This window comes from Stylophora pistillata, chromosome 1 (assembly GCF_964205215.1).
Source record: "Stylophora pistillata chromosome 1, jaStyPist1.2, whole genome shotgun sequence".
Taxonomy (NCBI): Eukaryota; Metazoa; Cnidaria; class Anthozoa; order Scleractinia; family Pocilloporidae; genus Stylophora; species Stylophora pistillata.
Window position 1 is genome coordinate 14074434 of NC_142519.1, and position 18347 is coordinate 14092780.

Below are 18347 nucleotides of genomic sequence, written 5' to 3' on the forward strand. Positions count from 1 at the left end.
AGCATTGAAGATATTCTGACACGCATCATATTTGCATAAGTTTTTATCGCATTCATTCCCATCTTTCTCTGTCAGTGATATAAGGATACCTAAACAAGAAACTACCGTGCAAGTTGACTCTTCAGCATTTCCTGTAGCAGTCACCTCCTAAGCGGTTTTTTTTTTTTTTTTGGTATTTGAATGCACATTTGGAAGTCGTTGTATAAAGTAAGGATAGATAACGGTGATCACGGTGAGGATGAAAGTAGCTTATTATCTGTATATAAGTTAATCAATTTAATTAATTGCAGGGCGTTATTCGACAACAAACTGCAAAACCTTTCCTCTACGATATTTGGTAACCTTACCTCCCTGACGCAACTGTAAGTGACTTTGTAAGTGACTTTGGCTCACAATCCTAAGTTGAAAACGTTTTCATCAATAATCACGTTAACGTTCTTATGCAAACTTGGAATCCTACATTGGTAAGAACTATATGATCTGTGCTCACCAAGAATAATATCTCTTGTTTTTTCTCCCCAAATGTATTCTAAAGGTTAGGTATATCCGAACTAATTCTTCAATTCTTCATTGTGCACCCTATAGCTTAGCCATTTTAGGTATAAAGGATTTTTTTTAAATTTTGCAGGTTCTTGTCTGTCAACCGGCTCAGTCACCTACCACCGAATATTTTCAAAGAAAATAAAAACCTAAGTTGGTTGTAAGTAGAAAATGACTCAATCTCTAAAGTTACAGGAACTTTGTATTACTCATAAGTGATCGATATACAAGAACAAAGGTGAAAGATGTTTCATTCAGAAAATAATTTCAAATTAGTAACCTTCATCTTTTCCTTTCCTGGTGGGTCAGTCGGTGATCGAACGATCAAAGCTCAAACTCCAGATTTGGAACATATCTTCCTCTGGACATCTTGGTAAAGATGTTGAAATGTTTTTGTGGTTTCCATTGATTCGTTTTTTACTTGCAGCTAGTTATGCATTGGGTTAGTTAGCAGTTGGCGTTTATGACCCGTACGGACCTACGCTGTTTTATTAGGGGAAAATATTAAACAAAATTCCGTTTGCATATATTGAATAACCATTCAATGAAGTAGAGGTGGCTGGTGGTGAATATTTAACAAGCTTCTATGCAACACTGAGATGAATATTTGTCTTAGTATGGAGCGAAACAGTATATGATATAGGACAAACATTTTATCTTTTGACTCAACTATTCCTACAAGGATTACAATATCTTTGTCTGCGAATCCCGCGCAAATTGCTCGGAGGTGAATAGAAAAGGATGTTTGGTGTTAATAAGGGATAGTTACTGTATTCTACAGCGACTTAAATGTACTGTACATAAAGGCGTGTCTGAAACCATCTTGCTCATTTTACAACTCTTCGATATTTGTGTCGTCCACGTATATCCACACTAAGCCAGTTACTAAAAGACGTCAAAGACAAAGAAGAGCCAAACAACAGACAAGGAGCCTTTACATGGTCAACTTCTCAGACTGCCATGTATCTTTCATCGGAAAACCTGCCTGGAACCTCACACACGATTGACTGAACACAAACGAGTGACAAGAAATAGCGACGTGAAAATTCAAAACGTTGAACATCGTCGACTCACTAAGGACGCTATGACCTGAGACTCTACCTTACCTACAGTGCCGACTATTGAAGACGATAAACTCTGGAAAGCTGGTTCACTAACTTAGAACAGACACTCTATTATAACATAACCAAAGTAAAGCGCGCGCTCTGATTGGTCAATTTAGCGTCCCCCATTTGCCCATGGGTGTACGCTGCTGACGTGAGCAAATGCAAAGACTATTTTTCCGCGCGCGCTTGTTTTTTTCTGGTCACGTAAGATTTGTTAAACAAAAGGGAACTCTTTAGCTACAATGTGTTAATGTTATGTTATAAAACAAATGGTAAACACCACAGCGTACACTATTGAGTTATGGATGCACTTGGGAGGTTTGCTAAGCACTCAAGAAGCTAGAGTCGCTCTCGGCTATCGCCTCGAGCGACTCTTACGCTTCTTTCGTGCTTAGCAACCTCCCGCGTGCATCCATAACTCAATAGTGTACGCTGTGGTGTTTACCATTTGTTAATTAGATGCTGACAACTGCCAGAATATTACAAACGACATCTGCAAACTGGAACCGAAGAGAAAGACCATTATCGAAATCGACCAACCACGACCGACTAATGGTAGTTGAGCCTTACAGCCAATAACATCATGGCAACACTGACAAACCAGTTTTCACGAAACGGACCTAAAAAAACTCAACTTACAACATCTCTTTACTAGACTCTGATAATGACTTCCATTTAGGTTTTCAAAGGGTCAGTCACCAGTACCGGCCCAGACGATCAGGATACATGCTCAAATTTTACTCCAGGGTTCAAAACATTTATTGCATCATTATTTTTTTCCGTTTATTTTAGAGAGTTGAACGACAACAATCTCGACGAATTAGCTGATAACCTGTTTCGAGGCATGAGGAATTTAACAAGGCTGTGAGTGAGATCCTTTAGATCCATACAACCTACTGATTAAAGGAGTATTCTGGCATGAGATTTAAACCTGTAACAGCAAATCCTGAGCCGGGTTGTTCAGAAAACGGTTAACCTAACCCGAGATTAGTGCAAATTTTTTATTTAGTTTTTATAGTTCTGCAAAGGGATTTATCTTGTTTATATTTTTTTTTACTCGTTAGTTTCGAGTCAGATTGGGAAAAGACCCAACAAAACCTTAGGTCTTATACACGCTCTTTTACAGAAAATTTAAAGACAAGGTTAATTTTAATCCTGCATAAACGTTGACCCCCTTTCGAACACCCCGGCCCCGAAGACAAACGTTAACGATTTTCGGACAGATTAATCAGGCGATTGCAGTTTATAACAAGCCAGCTTGCAAACGCTGGTATTTGATCAAACTTTTAAACTTCTCAGTGATCATTCCAAATGATGCTCAAGATTGCAATCCAGCTCGTTCACTCATCTGTCAGTTTGTCTTTCTGCGTCTTTCTTGCCTATCTAGTTTGTTTTACTGTCTTTATTAGACTATTTCTGTTTTTCTTATAACCAATTAATTTTTTGGAGTCTTTTTGATGTAATCCTTTGTCTGTTGGTCCATTCATGCCTATTATCTACTTTGTTCTTCTTACTCCTATATTGCCTTTCTGTCTATCTCTCCGTCCCTTTTTTCACGACCTGTCTGGATATTCATTGATTCTCTTGCCTCTCTTATAGGTGGTTGCGCGACAACAAAGTGAAGTTGCTGACCCCAGATCTGTTCTCAGATTTAATCAGTTTGAATGACCTGTAAGTGAATGCGCCGAAGATTAATTCCTTAGAAGCCGTTTGATCTATATTTTGTTACCGCCTGAAAAGTTACAATTAGCTAAACTTAGAATAAATAAGCCCGCGTGTAGCTGAACCCCCCTCCCTCTACCCTGAGGATAAACGGAAGGGAGGGAAACTTACTCTAGTCGTCGATCGCTATTGCCCGTAAAGTCAGCCATAAAAGCCACCTGTTTACTATCTTCGATCGTGTGAAGGAAAGTATCGGACGAAACGATTAACCAATAAAAATTCATTATATATTTTCTTGCAAAAAAACGTGACGTCACGGGAAACGATTTGCATCAGGTTTTCGTAGACTTTCTCTCCCTTCTGTTTTTCCACGGGTGAGAGGGGAGGGTACGGCTACAAGTGGGCTAAGAATGACTGTAAAGGGAACTTCAATCGCGGCTGACGCGAGGTGGTGGACTTCAAAATGAAACTGTTATTCTTAAATAACACCATTAACAAATATGTACTGTGGAAATATAATAATAATAATAATAATAATAATAATAATAATAATAATATTTTAACAGGGAGCCCACTTCCCCAAAGGGTGCTCTTCAGTGAGGCCCTGCAAATGCTACAAAAGAATTACAATAAAAATTAAAAAGCTAAGCTAGAACTAGATAAAAATAGAAACATACTTCCAATCGATAACGCATGTTTAACTAAAATGCATGTTTAAGCTTAAATTTAAAGTAAGAAAGTACAGCAGTGTCACGTACATCTTGACTTAAAGAGTTCCAGTCTACAACGTTCTGATACGTAAAACGTTGTTTGCCCTAGTTTGTTCTTACGCGAGGTAAATGAAAATCGTCTTTGGAACGCGTGTTGTAATTATGAATTAAGTTATTTCTAACAAAATTAAAATCAAAGTCAATAAGACAATTCAAACACTTGAAGATCGTTGTACAACGATGGAAACGTCGCCTGAGATGCAGTGGCTTCCAACCAAGAGAATCAAGATCTTCGGACGCCGAGTCCTGCGGATGGCGATCAAGAATTATCTCAGAAGCTTTATTTTGAAGAATCTGAACATTTTCCATGAGAGTGGAGTTGTTCTTATCGCCCCAAACAATGTCACCATAATCAAACAAGGGAAGGATGAGACTATTGTAGAGAGTTAGACGGGATTGGAGTGGTAGCATCTGCTTTACTCTTCTCAGAACACCAAGGCGTTGGTTGACTTTGTTGACAACCGAAGAAACGTGATCTTGCCAAGTCATACTTTGACCGATTGTAACTCCTAAATACTTAAAAGAGTCAGTTCTTTCTAAGTTATAGTCGTTAATGCAAAGAGAAAAATTCTGAAAATATTTTAAGTTTATAGGTACTACCAAACAAGACAAATTTGCATTTGCTTTCGATCATAGCATTGCTACTCAACCTGAGAAAAAGGCTAATTTGTTAAATTTTATTTCCTAAGAATTTGGAAGAAATAATGTACAATAAGCATCAAAGGAAATCAATCTATACTCAGATGTTAACATACACTAACAATACACATGAAAAAATACGCTCGTGACACGTGTGCAAAATTGTAACGCGAGTGCATTTTGTGTGATGCTTTTTTTCATGTAAATTATTAACCAGTGAAAACATGATTTCTCGTGTAATTTGGTGTAATTAAGCACCTTTAAATATTTCTTACACCTCAAATTGCACTCGCCCTACGGGTTTGTACAATTTTGTTGTCTTTGAGAAGTTTACTCGTTCTTATTAACGTCAAATTGCAATCGAAATCATATATAGTTGGATCAATCGGTTAAATGCAGTGAGAGGGAGGGAGCCTAAGCCCCTGAGCTCCCCCTCCCCCTCCCCACCTCTCTCCAGACCCAGTTACAATGTTAAACAGTCTGGTTTGAATATCACCAACAACGAATTAATCAACTGCAACCTTGGAAGCTGTTTCATTCTTAGCCATGACGAGCTCAGGTTTCTTCTCGCCTGCGAACCTATCAATTTCTAGGAGGATCGAGGTCAGAACAATGACCTTTGTATAGAGAGTAATGCAAAGCGTTCCAATCTATTTATTTAAGAAAAAGCTTGGAATTATCTGCTTTATGACACAAGAGCTAATGACTGCTCTCACAGTTATGACACCCAAACCGTTTATCAGTCTCAAACAGCGGCTGTGAAGAATAATAATAATGAATGAGGCGTAGACGTCCGTTTGATTTTAATACAATTAATAAATATAGAATGTAAACAGATAATAAATACCTCATTGATATAGAACCTCAAGTTGGAGGTGGTAGAAAGTGATGCAAAAATTTCTTTTCTAGTTTGGCCCCGAAAGTGTTAAGTTTATCCATTAGATAAAAAATACTTGATGTCTCTAATTCCTCGGCTAAGTAGGATTTGTTCCTGTTGCAATTGATAAAATATACAACTGATTTCAGGGATTTGTCAAATAACGAAATAAAAAATCTGCCGCAAGGACCTTTTGAAGGTCTAACGAAGCTTACAAAGCTGTAAGTGATTAATTACATCTTTGCATTTCTTAATTTTGGAGAATGATTAAAACATAATTTTTTTTTCAAATATAAGATACAGTAGAACAAAAAACTTGAATAATGATTTTGACTTCACTCACCTTTCCAACCAGTTTTCTCTTAATAAGCTACAGGGCTAGTGCTGCCATTGCGGGGTCTCCAAGATTGGAAAAAAAGACAATTAAAGCAGATGTTCAAAATATTAAAATGTAAATAAAGTACATGCAAAAAGAACAAAGATTTGCTGATGTTCTTAAATAATACTTAAGTTGTGAGAAATGTATATAAAGACCCTCGAGGACTTCAAGATTTAGAATTAAAAAAAAAACAACCAAAAATAAGTTAATGGAGAAAACTGCTGAAAAGAATAAAACAAAGTCGAAAGAGCTTTTAATGCACAGGATGTTGATACGAACATTCTAAATTAACCTTTAAGTTTAGTTATTTCTTTCAGAGGCGGCGGAGTGTTTTGAAACGTGGGGGACTTATCTTTCACCCAGCCACGCTCGTGCTCCAAATGCCCTTTGTGTTGTTCGCAATCTTTACAGTTTCGAATGTGTCCGTGAACGATTTGTGACGTACTTTCATTTTCAGGCACAGTCTGAAATCTTTCATCTAGGTATACAAAGGAAATCATGTCTAAAAAATTACATACACACGCTGTTTAGGTTATAAGCTTCTCGAACACAGGCGGAGCTGTTCAAAAAAAGTTTCGTTTCATTTTATTTCACCAAGCGCGATGCTGATAGAAGGATTTTTGAAAAGATCCCTAGGTTGAAGATTATTCATGTTGCGCTAGCGATATTTTCGACACCAAAACTTGCCCCTTCCCTCCACTTCTCCGCTGCCTTTGCTTTGTTTATTTATTTGATTAGCTACTTTCACTTACTGAGTTCAAGTACAGTCTGTCTAACCTTTCTAATATAAATACCGTCGGTGACTACCTCTTTGTTAAGGAGGTATTTGTTTTCAATTAAGCAAATATTTACAGCAAATTTAGATAAACACACTTTTTTTGGAAGAAGCAAGGGACTGCAGTAGCACTAGTGTGATTAATAAGAAAATGGTTAACCCCAGTTCCCCCTGAAAGCATTTGATAGCGAAACAAGACTTACGGTCAATTTGATAATTTCTTTTCCACCATCTTTGTTTTCTCAAGGGATTTATCAGGTAATCAACTCGAGGAACTACCCGAAAATATTTTCGTCAACCTCACCAAGTTGTTGAATGTGTAAGTCATCAACCGCTACATCAAATGTGTCTTGTAAAGTGTTTTTTCGCTGAGCTTCATGCATCACTTGACGATATAACGCCCCAGAATATAGTTTTGAAGGGTTTTTACTTTGTTCTTTACAGTAATCCAAAGCTTTCTTTGTTAATTTTTTATTGAGTCATTTTATACCGCAGGAAACTGGACAAAAACAAGCTCAAGAGCCTCCCCAGGAATTTGCTCACTACTCTGGACAACTTAACGGGGCTGTAAGTTGTGCAATTGGGTTAAAATATATCACTCATTTTATGAATAACATACTGTAATCTGGGCAAGCATTGATGTTGTCATCCAGTTTAACTTAATCTTATAGTTCGTGAGGCGTGAGTAGTCCAGTGGTCAGTGCGCTGGACTCTGGATCAGATGGCCCAGGTTCAAGTCCTGGCTTGTCGTTGTGTCCTTAAGCATAACGTTTCACTCACATTGCTTCGTCTTCTCGGATAGGAAGTAAAGCCGGAGGTCCCGTCTCCTACATCTATCAATTAGTTAATTTCGGCAGGGGACGTTAAAGAACCCACATCACGAGATTACTGTGATGTGGCCTGGTCTGGAAAAGTCCCCCGCACAGTGTTGTAAAACGCATTACAGCATTCCATGGAAATGCGCTATAGAAATCGATATATATATTTTTATTATAGGAATACATATATCGAGAGCGTGGCAAAACTACATTACTTTTTTTTGCACAGAAAAATAGCGATAATTTAGGTTAGCTTTGAAAACAGCCTGAGGGATAAGGCAGACGAAAAACTAATCGAGATGACGGGGATCCGTTTTACTACTATCAGCTGACTCTAAATCCACGATATCTTGTTTGCCTCGACAGCTTGGTATATAAGGATCTTTTTAAATAATTGGTGTGATCCGCGGATTTCACGACAGTTTTTGTTCTGTTACTATCATTCTGTAGCTACCTTTCAGTTTCCCTGTTAATACATGTGTTTACATCTCCTACCCGGAGTGCAAAGTCATGCCTCTAACAAATAAACATTTCTTTGTTTGCTTAGCAGTCCAATAAACAAATTTTGGGAAATTTCTAACACATCACTTACCTTTAAGGTATCTCGCCGAAAATAATCTCGAGTCTTTGCCTAAAGGGATTTTCAGTAACGTGAAAAAGCTTCAGGTTCTGTAAGTACGGAATTTGCAACAATCACCTGTGGATTTTTTGTTTTTTTGTTTTAATATCAAGAGGCAATCCATATCAAACCATGCCACACTATGCCATATCATACTATGACACTAGACCACACCAAATGTTCGTTATTAAGGACCACATTACCTATTTCAGTTCGCGTCCACACTTTTCCCCATCAAATCACAGCATACCATACCATTCTCCACCACGGCCGAAACTTACAACAATGCTCAAAACCTTCCATTTCTGAATCCCCAAACAAAAAACAAACCTATCATCTTATAAATAAACTACACCAAAGCTCACTACAGTATAGTATATACCGTACCCTAACATACCGTACCGCATCACACCTCAACTTCCCCATTATACGCCCCAAACCACACTCTACTGTTTCACATCATAACAAATGATCCACAACACACCATGCCACCCAAGACTTCACGTGAACAATTGCCCTAGCCCCATGCTATGGTGAATACAACAGTTATGATTATTTTGTTACTTCCTAACACAGATCTATCTTTTTATTTATATTCTCCTCAGTACTCTTTCCAATAATAGGATTCCCGCTGTCACCAACGAAAACTTTAATGACCTTCCAAATTTGGTGATTTTGTGAGTATATAGCCACTGATGAAATTTATCATTAGACCACTACATTATGTCTTAAAAATAAAGCCTACTGGATCCTACTGGACTGACTGAAAATAACATTTGGTTTGCGTCAGTGAAACCCTGTAGAAAAATATATTTTTTCATCGCGAACCAGAAAATAGGCACATGGTGTTCCACCTGTATTTTTTTTTTTTCAGCAAAAACACAAAGAAACCGCAATAAACTTAATTTCCAAATTCAATTTTTTAAGCGACAATTCCCTTTATTTGGAAGCGTTAGTGAAAAAGGCAGAGTTATTATGAATTACCCCAGCAAATGCGTATGTTTGTTGCTTTTCCTTTTCTTTATTTCTCTTATTGCTCCTTTATTAGTCTGTTTTTAGTTGTTGTTGTTGTTGTTGTTGTTGTTGTTGGTTCACCAACCTGAAGAAAATGTTGAAAAGGCTCTTTTCACCCCCTAATTCCCATTAGTGACTAAGACAGAATTTCTCCCAACAATATCAATATAATATCAAACAGAAAAGTGAAGCGAATAGGAAATAAATCAATTAGGGATAATCGGTTGATTCAATACCAAATTCTCCAAAATAACATCATAAGATCTGAATGGCAGGCAGAATTATTAATACAATCTTGGGAGTCAAAAAGTAAACGACTGAGCCGATTGAATTTCAGGGAATATTATCCTGGCTTAACGTTTGTGAATATATGAAAATCATATTTGTGAACTACGGCTAAAAGAAATTAGTGCGAGAGCGATGTTCGCAGTTATGAACACTACTTAAGCGGTAATGAAAATAGGGCCTGATAAAAATTCAGGCCTGTACGGGATTCGATCCTATGACCTCTGCGATACCGGTGCAGTGCTCTACCGACTGAGCTAACAAGCTAGCTGGTATGATATCGTACATTCAAAAACTTGACTCATCACTTCACGGGTTTATAGCAAACCAACGCCTAGTTGGCTTGTTAGCTCAGTTGGTAGAACACTGCACCGATATCGCAGAGGTCACGAGCTCGAATCCCGCACAGGTCTGAATTTTTTTCCAGCCTTATTTTCACTACTGCTTAAGTAGTGTTCAAAACTACGAAGATCGCTTTCATACCAACATAGCTGGTTTGTTTGGAAGAAAAGATTTTTCCAAGCAACATGGAGGTACGGTAATTGGACTTTCAACTAAGGTGATAATATGAATTAACTACCGTAAAGGTGGTTAATTCATATTATGAAGAACGTGGGGCGCGTTTTGACTGCTTGGCACAGTTTTCATTTTTTATCCATAGTATTCATAGTAGCCTTCTTTTTTTTTAGGTACATGCATAAAAACGAAATGTCTGAGCTTCCTAACGGGTTTTTCGATGGAATGAAGGACATCATGAAAGTGTAAGAAGTTTTTTTCGGTGCTCAGTAAAATGTTCAATATCATATTGATGTTTCAATTTTCCTCCAATACTGACTACTGACTCGATAAAAAAACTTTGAAAAACTTTAAAAATGGGCTTCATGATACACGATATGACCACAAGATTACTGTATTGCGCTTTTCATTCAGAAATCAGCAATTCAGGCGGGGTCGCTATCTGGCAATTAGTGCACGTTTTGATTTCGCAATCATAACCTGTGCGTTTTGCAAAGTATTAAGCCGGTTTAAAGTCGATTTAGCTTCCTGACAATGTTTAGTTAGAAAGAGGTGGTGTTGAACTTCTAATCTTTTACGTGTATGTGGTTTAGTTCTCCTTTTTGGGACCCCTTACATTTACAGCCCACCTCACTTAGTCTCAAAATTAGCGGAAAGTTTGAAAATTTTTTGATTATGAACTACCAGTGTGAGTGAGAACATGTCTTTTGCGTTTTTTCACCTGCTGAATTTTCCTTCTACTCTGTGGATTACAGGATAGTGGACACCAATCTTATGTGCTGTCATCTGACGAAAGAAGACGCCCAATGTACCGCTTTATACGACGACAGCTTCGCCAGTTGCGAGAGCATGTTCCGAAACTCAGCCCCACGTAAAAGTATCTGGGCAATCGGAATCCTTTCTTTGCTTGGTGCAGTGTTCGTGATTGTGTGGCGCCTGATCTTTAAAGAGAGAAACGTAGTCCAGCTTATCATGTTAATGCACTTAGCGGTTGGGGATGGCTTGATGGGCGTTTATCTGGTCACCTTGGGTGCCAAAGACCTGTTATGGTCGGGAAGTTACTATCTGCATGACTTCCAGTGGCGATCCGGTTTATCGTGTCAGGTCACAGGCGCAATCTCAGTGCTGTCCAGTGAGGTGTCTGTAATGTTATTGGCACTCATCTCTGCCGACAGGCTGAAGAATATCGTTTTCCCCTACCGTGGAAGAGGGCTGACTCTCAGGAAGGCACACATTCTGTGCGCAATCATTTGGGTCCTTGGTTTTGTTATCGCATTCCTTCCCCTCAGTGACATTGGCTACTTTTATGACACCCTAAAGCGCCCTGCCTACTACGGAAGATCCGTGGTGTGCCTCCCTATGCAACTGTCTAAAAGTTTTCCAGCTGGTTGGGAGTTCTCCATTGCTATCTTTGTTGTGTTCAACTTCCTTCTCTTCCTGTTCATGATGGTAGCTTATGTAGCAATCTTCCTTAAAAGTTATAACTCCAGCCGTCAGCTCGCAAGGAAGGGAACCATACGGGAGGTGCAGGCAAAGAAAAAGAACGCAAGTGCTAGAAGGGAGAGAGCATTGGCCAAGAGAGTCTTCTTCATCATCCTCACAGATTGTGCTTGTTGGATGCCGATAATCGTCATCGGCATCAAATCTTTGGTTGATAAAGATTACAGTCCCCAAGGGGATCTTGCTGCCTGGATCGCTGTCTTTGTACTGCCAATTAACTCAGCCTTGAATCCGATCATCTACACCTTATCAACCCGTCAGGTATGACAGGGACAGACATTAGTTTAATGCAATCGACGTATTCCTTCACCGCGTTAATGCATTAATTACGTTTCCTTGCAGAATACTTAAAAGTGGATAGTAAAAGATAACATTGTTGGCTTTCTACTGAAAACCATATTATGGAATTAAGAAAGTCCAATGAATGGATTTTTTATAAATAAAAAAAATAATAGCTAGCTTATCAAATGTTTTGATTGTAAAGTGCACACGGCTGTCACATGGAGTTTCAAAGGGAATCGTTTTCACACAAAAACTACACGCCCCTTGAAAAGTATCATTACAAAAATTTGAGCACGAAATTTCTGAAAGCCACTTGGACAATTTCTGAATGCCCTTAAGAACGCATTTGGAAAATATCAGAACTGGATAAATAGCTATACAATTTAACTGGCTGATTCTAGAAATCGGCCTTCCAAGTATCTAAGCCGTATGATAAGCTTCATTGCTGTTTATGAAACACTACATTATATTTTCCCTTAATTTACGCAGTTTTAGTAAAATACTCGCTTTTCAATTCCCAAACAGGTACAGGGCATATTACGACCTAAACTGCTCTTTTTTACAAACCGTGTGCGCAGCTTTTTCTCTTGTTGTAAAAAGCAACCAAGTCACCAAGGTGAGCTTTAACATTTTCCTTGATCACCCTTAACGTTATTACATAAATATAAAAGCTGGCCAAGGGTAAGGATCTGTGAAAATTTTTGACCTGATGGTTTTTTCCTTGGATTTTTGATCAATTTGTTGAGTTATAATTGTGTTGTGTTTCTCTCAAACCAGCAGTATACATACAGGTACCAGAGGAGTGTGAGTGACATCTGATAAGAAGCTAGGGTGGGGTGAGGGTAGCCTATGATTGAGAGGCATTCCAACTGGAAGGAGTAGAATCCTAATCACTTCTTGCCGTAAAAACTGAGAAAAGGTCTAGCAGCTGTGCGAGTCAGTTTTGATGTTGACTTCAACTTTAAAAAGAGAAATTGAATTTCAAAACCAGGGCAAATAAGTCCATTTTGAGGAGTTGTAAGAAAATGATGTCATAAAAGGCATCTCCAGTGGAGAGGTTTTTAATTCAGTAGTGTCCTGCTGACATTTTGTGGTCGGAGGTGGTGAAGGGATGGTTTCATAGAACAATTTTGGGGAGGTATGTTATTATTGTGATTGGACATGAAAGCTCATGTCAGTGTACCTAAAAGTGATATACTTCAGGGCATTTGATGGAATAAAAAAATTAACATTTTATTGCATCAATGAAGAAGCTCACTAGAAATTATAAGAGCCTATCTAAGGTAACTTTTAGAGTATTCATAACATCTTAGATTATGACGAGCATGTACATTTATATCTAGTTTATATGAATAGATATGCATATCTATTATAAATGTGTGTTTGTTGATTGGTTTAGATCAGGAACAAGGAGACAATGAAAGGCTGGAAATGGTGGAAATGGTACAACTTGTAGAAGCAGATCCAGAGCAAGGTAACTTTTAAATCGCCAGAAATGAAGATTTCTAATTCCTTGAATTTTCTCCTTTGCCTTATTTCCATCTAGCACATGACCTGATTTGCAAAATTTTCATGAGTTGATTTAGACCGAGGTGTATCGGAGCTGATTTATTTCAATTTTAAAAACTCCGGATTAAAACCTTAGATTTGATTATTTACTTATTTTCTTTATTTATCCTATTTATTCATCCATTCTTTTATCCTTGAATTCCTTTAAACTAAAAATTTTGTCTTTAACGATATTGGAAGAATTTGGAAGAAGAACTCCCCATTGATGAGTTTCAAAGGCAATAAAAAAGAAAAATAAATAATCTATATTCTGTTAGATGCAGGCCAAGTCAACGAGGACGAACAAGTGCCGCAGGCTGAAGCAGGTATTACTACAAACCATACCTAAAACTGTCTTTAAATTTGCGATTAAGTCCTTGAAAATTAAACATATATAAATATCCTTCTTTGATCTTTAAATTCCTTTGAATTGGAAAATTTATGTGCTCTTAACTGATCTTTTCACACATTGAAAGTATAAAATTGTCTGCCCTTGTTTGATGTTTAAACGTAGAGTTTTCAATAACATTTTTTGTCTGTTAGTCAGTTCAAAAATTTGTTTTTTCGTAATTCACATTTTGGTTCGGCTAGTTGAATCGACGAAACTTGACGAACTGTTGTAGGGGGTGAGAAAGGAGCAGTGGCCTCTATGAATCAGCGTGGCCGGTCACTTTATGCAAAAGAAATCTGGATAAACTTCGTCGCCTCGTGGGCAACTAGAATAGAAAAAAGATGACACCTTACTTTAGCCTAACTTAAATGGGCTGGAACATTTACAAAATAAACAATACAACTACAGTCACCCTGAAATAAAAGCCACTCATCTGATCTGTTGTGTTAAACATTTGCAGCTCAAGAAGAGGAAGTACAATTGTTGAATGGTGGAGAAGGTGCTCATTGAAACAATTATATTGTTGTTAGTCTGCTCGGTGTGACACATTTCACTCTCATGAATATAACTGCTTTCAAGTTGCATAGATATCCTGGATGGGCGAAGAAAGAAAACATTTAAACTTTGTTTTGTTTTGGTTTTTGAAAATTTGATCCATTTTGTTCTTAACGCAGAGAAAGACCAAGAGGAGGACAACGGTGGAAATTTGCAAACGGTTTTAGTGGAAGGTGAGTCGTTTTCTGAAATTTTATAGCATAGCCTCAACTACTCTTTTAAAAAAATAGTAACTGAATAAAGAACCTATAAGGAGTCAAGGAGACAAAACTGAGAGTACAACAAAAGTATTGGTATAGTCTTCAATCGAGAAAGGGATCTAAAGGGTCATCATTTCTCCATAGAAAGAATTGCTTGGAAAATAACTTTGTTCTTCTCTGTCATGGATATGCAATTTTAACGTTATCAATATCTTCATTCAGAGCCAAGGCATTGATGGCTAATGAAGAACTTTATCTTTATCTGTATTTCATTTCCATTTCAGTTCATCCGTACAAAGGATCGCGGGTAAATGACAAAAATGTTGCGTCCCAAGCTGATGGACAAGGTAAAGTCTTCTTTACATCAAATAATTTCTTAAGTTGGTTCATAGGTAATCACTATCTCTTTATTTTTCTTTTTTTTTATACCAATGCCACCTATGTGGCTTTTTAGTCTAGTTAATTATGTTTTTACTTTTGTTTTGTCTTTTTATCCAACTATTTCTATGCGGCTTTTTTATACCTTTAGTTCAATTTATTTTGTTTTGTCTTCCCTGGAAGCTTTTTGTGGATGCAATGTTGAATGCGGTCAAATAATTTTAAATCGTTTTCTTATTATTTTTCGCGCATCGATTCCATAGGTGACATGAATTAATGTCAATTCAGTTTCTCACAAGCCTTTTGTTGCCTAATTATTTGATTAATTTGTCAATCCATTGGTTAAAAACAACTGACTGAAAAACGGCTCATCACGAGCAAATGTGGCCAAAAATCGAATATTTTCCAAATATCGTGGCAACGGCCAAAAAATCGATTCAGCTCATATTCTCAAGTTATTTGGGCCTTACAGTGAAAAATATCACTGCATACTTCGTTTGGCTGAATTTCAATTTATTTTCGAGAAAATCGATAATGACTGAATTCTACCAAAATGCCGCTTTAGAAGCTCAAAATTTTTCAGACGAATCTCGGAACGTCGTGCCACGAACTGAAAACACTTGGACCGATAAAAAGGACCAAATCTTGAAAAATAAAATCAAAACATATGTTGACAGCCATTTGCCTAATTGTTGATTGTTTTGTATACACAATCTAACTGAATTTATTGGACCTTCATCTAACTCGATTAAAAATAGGTCAAAAGTAACTCGTTATTTAACTATGTGCTAAAAAAAATTATCGACTGAAAATCTGGCTTTTGGAAGGTGATGTGTAGTTCTTTTCGATCTCCGAAGGATTTTTTGGGGAAATGATTCAGTGCGATTTCATTCAATTTTAAAGTTGGATAAAATGGGCTGAGTTGACGGTGCCGTCAGTTAATGAAAATGTATACATCCTCACGATTGTTTCGCATTGCACATCCAAACTGCAGCTTTTTCAACATAATATCCACTCATCCTCCATGTTGCTGTATCACAGTAGAGGATTGCAGTCCTGAAATTGTTGCATCGCTCTCACAGTAGCGATGTAACTCGGAAGAATAGTCAACACCGCCTGATAACGATTGTTTAAAAAGCGTATCTCGGGGTTTTTCTAGACCCATTTCGTTGCAAAAGGAGGCTGTAATTACTTCAAGAGATCTTTGTTGAGATATAAGTCTTCAACCGAACCGCGAACCAAATGTAAGCGGAATGTTGCCGAAAAGCATGCATTTTACCGCATTTAGAGAGACTGCCTCTCAATGATGTTTAGAACAAGTCAGTGAGACGTGTAGAAATGGACACATGAGCTGTGTTCAAACACTAGTCGTGTATAACAAAATTTCGCTTCTCTGAATTTCTGATCTGGATGAATTGCGGAGGGTTATCTAGTTATTTTAAGTAATATTTGCCATTTTGACCCCAGTTTACGTGAAAACCAAGCTGAAGTACTTCAAATTAGGATGTAAAAATTTTTTGTTTCTTTCTCAAATGGAAGGCTAAGTTGGCTGTTAAGGATTCCTTTTTACTTCCTTTTCTATAAAGTTCCTCATTCCATATATCAAAGAAACTTATTATTAAGAACTCGTAGAAACCTAGAGAAGAAGTATTTATAATGTAGTATTCTTCTGTTTTGGTCCTCCTTAAATCACGGGCATGGAGGTATTTATCCTCTGTTCCTTCATCCATTTGTTTACTTAGGTTCTGTTGAGTTAATCGGTCGGCTTCAGCAGATGCAACACGATGCAAGCAAAGTCAACGACAAGACAGACCTAAAAACTGAGTTGAAGAAAATTGCTTCAGACAAGGGCTTCAGAATTGTTGACAATGAAGGATCCGGAAATTGCATGTTCTATGCTTTGTCAGATCAACTGGAAATTGCTATGAGAATCAAAATCAAGCATGGCGAATTGAGACAAATTTTGGTCCAGTACCTGAGAAAAAACCCAAAACTAGTATGTTGTTGTCTTACACTCTGTGTTAACCACTGTTACTTTAGGAGCACCATAAAGGTTAGATTCACATGTGGGCCAACTGGCCAACACATCACTACTCTTCCTATAGGGGTTAATTAGGATCATAAATACCCTGAAATCAGCGTTTAGTAGAAACCACATCGCGCGCTCATTGGTAAGTGATTAGCAAGTACCCTTCACTGTCTTCTGGTATAAATAGAGGATATTACATGGCCGCTTGGGGATACGAATTTTATCTTCTCGTGCTGAAAGTATCTCTCAATGGTTCGCTGCGCTCACTCGTGAGAGATACTTTCAGCACTCGAAGATAAAATTCATATCCCCAAGCGGCCATGTAATGTTCTATACAGATACTGATGAAATTTCTACATAAAAGACAACTTTTCTTATTCATTTTCGAAACAGAAATTCGGTAATTATGTTGGTAACCATGGCCAGACCAAGATCCTCACACGTGAAAGATAAAAATAGTATCTTCACTGCGCGCGGTGAAGATATGATTTCTTAGTAAAAGGAGAAATCCTGGTATCTCATCAGTATCTATATAATAAACGTAAATGATTAGCTACCTCAGTGTCGGTTGTTTTCCTATTTATGGATTGCTCGTAAAAACACGCTGTGTTGTTCAAGTGTTTTAGTATAGACCATGTCCGCGGGTCACGAATGAATTCAGGACCTCCTTGTGAAAATTAAAGGACTCTGTCTTGTGTAGATGGCGGCCAACCCAGGGTTTTTTAAAAGTACTTCGCACTTGTATCTACCCTAGACGGGACAATTCGGATTGGATAACCTTGACTCTGGATAAGGTGGACACTAGATATTCGATGTTTCAGAAGGGCAAATTTAGGAGTTGAGACTGCCACATCCAATGTAGATCCTTGTGTTCATTACTCTGATTGGTTATTATCCGTTCTTACTGTTGTTTAGTATCTCTTTGTTATTTTCTCATACGATGACCCCTTCCAACGTACTCAACCTGGTCTAGTGTACCATTAACTTTACACCTTTAAGTTTCGTTCTCTGTTTTAATCTTCTCACAGCCGAATGGAACAGATCTGTTTCACTTCGTCCATGGACATCAATCATGGGCTGATTACTTAACGTACATGGAGCAAGATGGCGCTTGGGGTGACCATGTTTTTCTATGTGCCGCAGCAAACCGCTACAAAACTTGCATCCGTGTGGTCAGCAGTCTTAATGCTACTCACGATGTTATCTTACGGCCACAATGTCCTGTTGACAAAAGCAGGACACTTGTGTTGGGACATATCCATGAAGTACACTACGTCAGCCTTCACTCCACGCAAGGTACAATTCTTTACATTACACCCAGTAAATGAGGTGTGAGTTTATAATGATATTTTGTGTAATTATCTACATCACCTAAGAGGGAAGGGGTGGCTCTATCGTTCTTTGGTATAAGCCGCCGTCAAATGATCACTGCCAATATGACGTCACATAGCAACACTGGAAGCG

General features: G+C 37.8%; 2 protein-coding genes across 2 annotated transcripts in view; both read left to right on the plus strand.

Annotated features, from left to right (window-relative positions):
• LOC148741321 (uncharacterized) overlaps positions 1 to 18347 on the plus strand; it is a 220957-nt gene that overhangs the window by 198907 nt on the left and 3703 nt on the right. The window contains exons 12-18 of the mRNA XM_088738767.1: positions 13182 to 13256; positions 13609 to 13656; positions 14182 to 14220; positions 14396 to 14449; positions 14761 to 14823; positions 16597 to 16850; positions 17912 to 18179. Coding sequence (XP_088594893.1) covers positions 13182 to 13256; positions 13609 to 13656; positions 14182 to 14220; positions 14396 to 14449; positions 14761 to 14823; positions 16597 to 16850; positions 17912 to 18179 — 801 coding nt within the window. The remainder of the gene's footprint in view (positions 1 to 13181; positions 13257 to 13608; positions 13657 to 14181; positions 14221 to 14395; positions 14450 to 14760; positions 14824 to 16596; positions 16851 to 17911; positions 18180 to 18347) is intronic.
• LOC111346893 (G protein-coupled receptor GRL101-like) lies at positions 8172 to 11767 on the plus strand. The gene is made up of 4 exons (XM_088732788.1): positions 8172 to 8237; positions 8791 to 8862; positions 10174 to 10245; positions 10756 to 11767. Exons 3-4 carry the CDS (start codon positions 10178 to 10180, stop codon positions 11765 to 11767), a joined length of 1080 nt encoding a protein of 359 aa, XP_088588914.1. The 5' UTR covers positions 8172 to 8237; positions 8791 to 8862; positions 10174 to 10177.

What these genes read in the sequence shown, in the direction of transcription:
- LOC111346893 (XM_088732788.1), top strand. Translation starts at nt 10,178, where the DNA reads ATGCATAAAAACGAAATGTCTGAGCTTCCTAACGGGTTTTTCGATGGA. An exon ending in ATGAAGGACATCATGAAAGT is followed by an intron (nt 10,246 to 10,755) that starts GTAAGAAGTTTT and finishes TGTGGATTACAG; the next exon opens with GATAGTGGACACCAATCTTA.